Here is a 9,494-nt window from a genome sequence, read left to right as displayed (position 1 = left end):
TTCGGAACGGAATGTGTGCCACTAGGGGAGAATGAGTAAAAACAACAAAAAAGCGGGAAAAGTCTCATTACACCGTGTCGTGTCATGTTATGGTGCTGCCGCTGATGCCGTATAGATCATCTATTCTCCCTTACGGCACCGTGAACGAACTGATGCCTAATATGATCCCGCACTCGTGGTGGCCTACTTCGAATGGATTGCTCCTCTGGAAGAGTGTGTTCTCCTTTCAGTGGGTTGCTGCTATTGCTTCCTTTAGCTTCACGTTGCATGGTGGTTCTTTGTCATAATCGGTGCCCGATCAGTTCACTTTTCTTTCGCTCCCGCGAGGTGAAGCTGCACACAATTACAATATTGCATAATCGATTACCGCTGTATCGAGCGCTGGAGGAGTGCAACCCGGACGAGTAGTTGAAGACAGACGGTATGGCTCGAGTTATAAGTAGCGGCTGCTGCACTTCTGCACATTGTACGTGAAGTAGAAGTGCATTGCGTTTGCGTACTCGAGGTTTGAGGTTATTGTTTGATTTTTTTTTGTTTTGTCGATTCCAATAACGATTGATACATTTTAGGATGTGTTTTTAAGAATGTTCGTAAAAGAAACGATCATATCAATTTTACTTTTACCAATTTATTTTACTTTTTACAATTTTACCATCTAACATTTGTAATGATGGAATTATGGAATAACCTGTTCCAGCGCTCAGAATGATCATAGTTTAGAGGATCATAAAAATAAAATATATTCGTTTTTTTGATGATTTGGTTAATTCATGGATATTTGTTGAATGAATGCATTTCTGTTTTGAGTTTCAACATAAATTTAAGCGTTTAAAAAAACCTGAAACCACAGGCACATTAGGGAATAGATCTAAGATTTTACATTTATTGGTAGGACATCGGTCAATAGCAGTGTCTAATTTAAACAGGTATTTACATAAGTGTTAAATATTAGTTAAAGTCATGCTAAGTTTTAAGCGAAGAAATACACTTTTTTAACGAGAACTGTGTTAGTTAATTTCTTTAATAAGGAAAACAACAAGTGCTTAAGCCTTTCTTTCGGCATATTTTTGAACATAATGCGTAATAAATCTTCTGATCTTAAAAAAGCGAATGATTATATTCGCTATGATAAATTGCTTTCTAGCAGGTAAAAAGACAATCACCGCGGAACGGTACAGAACCCAGGGAATTTGTGAGAAGCGGACATTCAATAATATGAGACAAGACAAGAATCAGCAACATTTCATTACGACAATGATCAACCGGAATTTGGTACCCTTACTGGAATATTCTTTCTTTTTTTTAGGTGGGAATGATAACTTGGCTCGATTTGTTTTTGGGCTGAAAACACAAAAGTTGAATTTACGTGGAATTCTATAATTTAAAACCAATTTCTAAAGTGTTGGAAGAGGTTTGTAAATTCTGACGTTCAGTCCTTTGAGCAAAAACTTTGAATAATAATTTCCTCAAAAAGGCTCAAATTAAGGGGAAAAACGTTGGCTACATATTTGTACATCCAATGTTAACTCACCAAACTTATCAATATTGTTGAGACACAATACTTTTGCTTCAAAGATACGATTGCATGCAGAGAGGACAATCAACCGACGAAATGAATAAATATCAATTAATTATAACTCTAAACGGCAAGGGCAATGCTATACCACAGGCTTTCCATTTCAAACACACCAACTGTAACATTAATGGGCGTTTTTCTTCGTTGCACGATTGCAAATGGGAAAAACTGCACAGTCGGTTCGAATGTGGAGCATAAAATTATAGACACTGAGCTGATCATTTGCGCCTCGAACGTACGAACTGAACTAGAAACGAAAAACAGAATCGTCCATTGCCCGTACATTTCATGGCATCGATCGGTCGGTGGTTTGTGGGAGGTTGTTTTTGACGAATTTTCCTCCCCCAAAAAAACTGTCCGTTCATTTGATTCCCATCGAAGCATATCCAAAACCCGATGCTAATGATTAGAGCTCGCACGGTCACGGTTGCCCCCCGTCGGCGAATGAAATTGTGCCGCAAATTAAATCAGGTAGCAAACTGCTGTGCGAATATTTCGGCTGGAAAACGATCCTTGCTAAATCGGGCGCCTTTACTTCACCATCGTGTTGTGGGAGTTAGATGTGAATTGCATAAATTCGATGACTAAAAATAAGCGTTTGATTGCGATCGCAGCATCAGACGGTGTGCAATTTTCGGATCATTTTCAATGGCAAATGAAGTGGCGTTTTGCAAGTTTCAAGACACGTCAACTACAGTACGAAGCTGCATATCGCCCGACCAGTAATCAGCTGACCTTATCCCTGAAAATGACCTCACAAGTAAGTGTACTGTGTCATTTGATCGTGCTCAAGATGAGATAATAATTCCCGCTAGAGCACGTTTGCCTAGGTGTCACCGGGTTTTTGTGCTGCTGGTGTTGCATATTTTCTGACATTAGTGTACCGATAGTAATTTTCGTTTCTCGCAAGACGCCCGTTTCGAATGCAAATGGGCAATTTAAGGCTGGGTTAAGATGGAAACGGAACCACTCGTTACAATTCGGTCGCATTTCTGTATGCCATTTCCATTTGCAGTCGTTTGGAAATGTGTAAAGTATAATTGTTTGGGGAAAGACGATGTGATGGATGGCTGTTGGTTGCAAGGTCATGCATTTCAATTACACATAGCTATTTCTTGGTAAATTGAATACAAATGAATAGAATTGGATTGCAATAGATTTTTTTCCGTTTCGTAGAATTTGCGTTGGAATTATTCGTGGAAGATTGAATTGCAATTGAGATTTAATTGTTACAGATTTTATACACAACAGAACCGGTAATAAATGCCATTTGAGGCGCTTCTCTAAGGGTACGTAAAAACACTCAAAGTCTTTTAAAGATACAAATTTATTTATTTCAAATGCAACCTCAAATACGTATTATAATAAAATATGTGTCATGGCTCTGAATGTTCTCTTAATGATTTATGTTTTTTAATTTTTTTTATAAAGTACAGTTTTTTAGTATAAAAATGTGTTACTACATACAGACATAAGATATAATAATTTATGCTACAAATCATCCAATTTCTATTCGTATGCTAAACATCACACCCACAGTCAGCTCTCTATTTACGTTTGCGAATCTGTTTGAAGGCGCGTGAACCTAATGCAGATGCAGCTTGATCGAAATGCACCTGTGCATCGAAGCTTCCACTTCATTTCCCTGCACACGTGCAGTGAACAGCAGCGACCGAACCCGATTTCCTTCATCCCAACCCGCCACCAACCCGTTCCATCACCAGCATCGATGTTACGATGACACTAAGCAATGGAGAAGTAGAAAGAAAAAGGCTACGACAAACAACCACCAGTACCAGTGCTGGGGCTTTTAGTGATTTCCAAGCTGCCATCTCTTCCCGAAGATCGCCCCACTCCCCTTCTTCCCCCATCCTCTCGTGGCCGGGCGCGTGAGATCGCGTGCAGTGCGTGTTCGTGGGGCGGCCGGGTGGAAAACTGCGCGCCGAACAGTTTTCGCTTTCTTTGCCGTACCGCGGTGGCCGGTTATACTGCCAGTTCGGGCTATATAAAGGGGGTGAAATTTTATGGTTCAAACATCAGTCAGCTAGCGTCCGTTGTGCAGTGCGGTACAGTTGAACAATATTCAGAGAAAAGCTCATCCTACCCAAGGTGTGCTATCGTTTCGCCAGTTCCTATTTCGAGCAGTTCAGTGCAATTCGTACAATTTTACGCAGCAAAATGGCCTTCAAGGTAAAGAAGCACGTTCTGGTTGTGTGAAAACAAAAATCGTAATCCAGTTGTTTTGGGAAACTTCTGTGAGATGGTTTTGTTTAAGTGACAGTAACGTTACAGTGGGTGAACTAATTGATAGTGCTTCTAAGTGCGCTTAGTGCTACGGATTTGATGGTTTAACATAGTAGGAGAAAGAAAAATTGAGAAACGAAAATCTCATCTAAAAGGGACGAATTATTTAAATCACCTATGTTTTGAAGAACAGAGTGTACTAGAATTGTTGAAAAGTTAATGAAAAATAGAATAATTTATCTTCTTTATCCAAAAACTTGGATTGAATGTAGCAATAATTCATGCATTATAAGCAGTTGCAGAACTTTTTTGAAAGCATAATCATGATAGTAACAGTTCTTTGATTTCTATCATATCAGCCGTATGGTATTTTTGTTTTGTTTTTTGGTTTGGGTACTATTGAAATAATTAAAACTAATTTGAATTAAAACATATTTGAATTACTTTTGTGGGTATGTTTTTTACGATTAGAGGATCGAAATTTTCGTTGAACTGATAACTTTTTGTTGTATTGTTGTTCACTAATTATGTAAAGGAATTTTGAATAATAGCTATACATAAAGTCAAAACAATTTTTATTGCAAAATGTCATATAAAATCTTTTAACATGTTATTAAAACGAAGAAAAGCAATTTTGTATTAGAAAAACCGGATAGTATCTTCTGAACAAAGTGTAACTGTCGAATGACTACACTTTTTCTCATTAATATCGTGCGAACGCATAATTGTCGGACACACCTCTTCAATAAGGATCAATAGTCACTAATTATCCTTGTTTTTCGTTATGGTCTTGATGAATCCGCTCATTAACCATGGGTGGCAATAAAAATATCTAACCGCTTACCCAAACCATCACCAAGATGTCACCAAAGGGGGAGATTGTGTTTTCGTTCCCGGTTTGGTTCCGTTTCCCAAACACATACGCTGTCCGCTCGGCTGTACTAACGAGGCGTAAATTGGAACCAGTTCCGGCCGTTGGCTTCTCCGCGTTTCATAATTACTGGTTTCGCGGGAAAAAGTAGCTTCAGACTGCATAATGCATAACATGCGACACGAGCCGCGGTGCAATGTACCGCTGGCATGGGAGAGTGACACGTTCTGCACAACCTTTCTCCCGTTGGGTGGAATGTTTCCACCCATCGTTTGCTTACTCCTTAGATGAATTGATAGTAAAGGGGCCAGTTTTTTTTCTCTCTCAAAGCACAGTGGGTGCAAGGTCGGTGACCCGCGACGGGTGTGTGCGGGTTGATTGGCCGGAAGAGATGAAGCGATAGATAGGCAATCGTTTACGATCCTCAACCGTTTAGCGCTGGTTGGATTTCTCAGGGGCACTAAATAAGGCATGATTACCCATCGATTACCGTCCTCGCTAGCGAGTGACCCCTCTATCGGTGCCTTCAAGTCTTGCGTAACTGACCCACCGGGTTGATGCGATAACGAATTTTCCACCGCTTCGATCTAATGGATTTTCTTCACTTTCTCCATTGCAGTTTGTAGTATTTGCATCGCTGGTTGCCTTCGCCGCGGCCTTCCCCGGCGGATACGGAGACTACTACGGTTCGGAGCATCAGCTGGAGGGCGGACATCAGTATGGACAGGTGGCGCGCATTTCGCTCGGTGACGGCCATGGACACCACGAGTATCATGAGGATGAGCACGTCGACTACTATGTAAGTGACTGGATGTCCAGGACCAGTCAAGATCCTCCGAGGACCGCTTTCTCTAACGCTTCGTTTCGTCTCACCAACAGGCTCCACCGAAGTACGCTTTCAAGTACGGAGTTAACGACTTCCACACCGGTGACGTGAAGTCGCAGCATGAAACGCGCGACGGTGATGTCGTCAAGGGTCAGTACTCGCTCGTGGAACCGGACGGTTCTGTGCGCACCGTTGACTACACCGCCGACAAGCATTCGGGCTTCAACGCGGTGGTACACAAGACGGCTCCGGTTAGCCACCATCAGGGTGGCCACTACTAAAGGCTCCCGTTTTTTAAAAGGGAACGCGAACTGCCCCAGCCCCGTAAAGGGCATCTTAGTGCCTAGGACCAATGTGTAGCCCAGTAGTCTTCTCACGTTCTCACTTCCGTCTCGCTCCACTGAAACTTCAGCAAACGACTTAGGATCTTCCACGAGAACCCTTTTGCCAAACGGTGGCGGAGTGGCCAAACATCTGTGTGAACGCTCGCGGGGAAAACATTCACGGACATCGACCGTCCGATGCAGCCCTTTTCCAACCAAAATCCATCGAATCAACTGTGATATTAACAAATTCTGCCACGGAAGTCAGATGGTGTACCGGTGTGGCCTTGCGCGGGCCAGCATTCATCTGACCAGAGGCCAGCCAAGATGTGAAGAAGGAACAAATTGAGATGAAAATTCAACCTCCAATCGATGGAGCGGAAAACTGTACGAATGAGTTTCCCCGTGAGCCACGTGCCGGACAGCTTACGTAATGCAACCGTCCAGCAAATAGTCAGCATGGTGCTCGAGAACCGGTTCGCTAAGATTGTCTTCCTGGGGCCCGGTACATTTCCTGGATTACGCAAACCAACCATCGCCACCCCGGTCACGTTCGCCCGGGAGGATCGCGGAACCGTGAAAAGACCCTTGTTGCGTGTGTGTTACACGGCTCGTGTACGTGCCCGGTTCGACACATGCTTTCCCTATCCCCGTTGGACGAGATTGGCACGCGATAGTCAGCTGCTGCGTTTGCAAACGATGGTTCCATCCATCGTAGTAGTTCATACCGTTATCACACTGCACTCCGCCCCATTTCCATCTCGTGAGACTCATGTTGACTTGTATTTATGTAATTATTATGTTTGTTTTGTTATCTGTTATCAAAGCGAATAAAGAGGAAGTCAAAATGTATCGGTATTGTATTTCAACATGGGAAAAAAGGGAAGAAAAGTTCATCCGAATGGGAAATGCATAAATGTTCAACAAAACTACGTAAGCAAATTAACTTTTGGAATACATATCTAATTGGTTGAGGAAATCAGTAAAACGGTGTAAATTACTATTAAGAACCTGTTTCATACTTTAGTTCTTCTTCGATTTATGACATTACAGGTTATGCCGACCTTTTCTTGTTTACTAGACTTATTTTGAAAACATTTCTGAATGTCAGTACAAAGGAACGGTCCGATTGGGATTTGATTCCCGGTTCTGTCGTGTGGAATCGTCGCCGTTTACCACATACACCGCCGGGCCGCCCCTAGTTGTAATATTTTAGTTATTTATGGTTAATGTTATTGAATTAGACATATTGAATTGTTTTGGCACACTATTGAACACTGAGAAAGGGGAAGAAACGACATCTAATGAATGATGATTGTTTACTTGTTTTAAATGTTGTCTAAATGTAGCAAGTAAGCCAACATATCCAAACATTTGCTTTAAGGTGCTTGTTTTGAAATCCCCTTTTTTGTTTTTCAGTTTAGGAAGGTAAGTCCTTCATATCTTATTACGTATTTATATCTTTTTGCCCGTTTATTACATATTGAACTTTTTTTCTGTTCATAATATTCATGTAGCTATTCGTTTTAACAAAAATGAAATAAACAATAATAACGTGTAACTTGGGTCTGTACTTCTCACACATTAAAACCTTTAATAATTTTCTCCCATATGATAGTTGAGGAGTATATTAGCTGAAGCATTTTTCAAAAAAAATGTTTTTGTTATTTTATTCCCCAAGTTTCCAACAAAAAGTGTACAAATTGACAATTTGTTGATGAGAATTCCTTGATTTTTCGCTGCCTTGTACAAAAAGATAAGAGCTTACTGTGGTTAAGCATGCTTGTTTTCAAATTATTGAACAATAATATAATTTTAATATATTATTGAATATATTCAAATTATATTATTGTTTTACCTATCGAAGCAAAGATGCTGATTCCATTAAATATTTTGAATATAGCGGTCAATTTAGTTGGGGTTTTGGTTAAAAAAAAGCACGTGCTCTATTGCTTAATATTGTACATGGTATTTCTTCCCAACTATGACAGCACAACTGTGAAGCGCTAAATATATTAAACCAGATCAGGATCGATTCTAATCTGTTGGTCTATGCTACTGTACATACAATGCGTTCATGTTATCGTGTGACATTTTAAGTGAGGGAACCAGTAAGGAATGGATAACCTTCTAACACTCAGGATCATTTAAGCCTGTTACATTGCCGAAGTAATACCCTCCTGGGTGATCCGTCAGTGGTTCGAGGCTCGAGAGGAGTTTAGTCCGTAGGTGCTTATGCAAATCGGACAGTCCCCAGAGCGTGGTGCTTCCAGCTTAGCTGGTCTTCCCTTCTGGAAGGTGGGTCCCTATGAAGGTTCTCCTCTCGGTTATAAAAAAAAGCCTGTTACATTGCATGTGATAGATTCTGTCGACCTGGTTCATAATGGATAAATGCAGATCATTAAAGTTTAATTTGTGGTTAGATAGTTGTTGAAATAGGTGTTTGTGATCAAAGCTAATTTTGGTAATAAGGTTGCAGCAAGAAGAAGCAAAAAAAAATACTTTTGATTTTTTCAAATTAATGATTGTTTTGAAAACGCCTAAATGTAGGCATACAACAGAGCGCTGCCAAACAACAGTGACCAACTGAAAAATTTACATTAACCGTTTGCCTAAATCAATCGTTTAGTCTATATATGTATAAACTAGCTTACCAGTCAAACCTAGCTTTTTGAACAATAAACATCTTCAGTGTTCAATCTTGATTCGTGTGGTATTATTAGAGAGGTGATTAGAGAAAATCGTTGATTAATTGAAAATTCTTAAATTATTACCATTCTTGGTCGAAATGATTTTCCCGATCAAAGCCATTTTTATTTCTTTTTTGCCCTTCTTTTCTCTTTTTTGGCACTGCAGGTGGCATTTTTGGCTTTCCTTGACGATCGGGATTTAATACCTGGTCCATTCGTGCCGATTCCACGTGTCCCGCCGAGCCGCAAATCACTAAACTGCATTATTTTATTATTCACACACTTATCTTGCTTTATACTTACTTATCACTCACTTCACGCTTTAATGAATAAAATTGCACAAATAAATCGTCATGTGTACCTACTTTGATTGATTTATTTTTTAGAATTTTTGTGTTTCAGTAGTGTTCCTCATTACTAGTGCTGCAAAAATGGCTATGCTTACTTGGTAACACCCTTAAGAAAAAACAGAAAAGAACCCATAATATTGGCCAGAGGTCACCTAACGAACCTTCAGCGAAAATTTCATCAAAGTCAGTGCAGCAGTTTCGGAGGAGTTTGCACATTAACTCCGCGACACGAGAATTTTATATAAAGGGATTATATAAATTACGAAACGTATTAAAATCATAGTACCAGCAAATTAAACATTTTTTGTCATAATATATTAACAGGCATTGATTTTAATTTCCCAAACATTACCCTTAAGTGGACATGAAAATCGTATTTCCAAATACAAAATACATAATTGGAAAATGGCAGGAACATATTAAACTACATATGTATAATCTTTTCGTTCTTAAATCACTTGTACATATTGACCATGTTTTCTTGTATGTATGTATGTATGTATGTATGTTTTCTTTCAATTAATTTGATTACAACATTCTTTTAAAAAAGCATACATAAACAAACAGTATACACATACAAAAATATGGACAATGATTTCGGTGAATCAACACAA

General features: G+C 39.8%; 1 protein-coding gene across 1 annotated transcript; it reads left to right on the top strand.

The window, feature by feature from the left end:
- Positions 1 to 3,598: 3,598 nt before the first annotated feature.
- Positions 3,599 to 6,692, top strand: LOC125768940 (cuticle protein 19-like). Its single transcript, XM_049437282.1, has 3 exons — positions 3,599 to 3,766; positions 5,311 to 5,490; positions 5,571 to 6,692. The coding sequence occupies exons 1-3, from the start codon at positions 3,755 to 3,757 to the stop codon at positions 5,796 to 5,798; spliced, it is 420 nt and encodes a 139-aa protein (XP_049293239.1). The 5' UTR covers positions 3,599 to 3,754; the 3' UTR covers positions 5,799 to 6,692.
- Positions 6,693 to 9,494: the final 2,802 nt, after the last annotated feature.

This window comes from Anopheles funestus, chromosome 3RL (assembly GCF_943734845.2).
Source record: "Anopheles funestus chromosome 3RL, idAnoFuneDA-416_04, whole genome shotgun sequence".
Taxonomy (NCBI): Eukaryota; Metazoa; Arthropoda; class Insecta; order Diptera; family Culicidae; genus Anopheles; species Anopheles funestus.
Note: the sequence above shows the minus strand (reverse complement) of the source record. Positions and strands in the feature narration are given on the sequence as shown.

Excerpts from the sequence above, each read along its gene's own strand:
- LOC125768940 (XM_049437282.1), top strand. Across the intron at positions 5,491-5,570 it reads ATGAGCACGTCGACTACTAT|GCTCCACCGAAGTACGCTTT; the intron begins GTAAGTGACTGG and ends TCTCACCAACAG.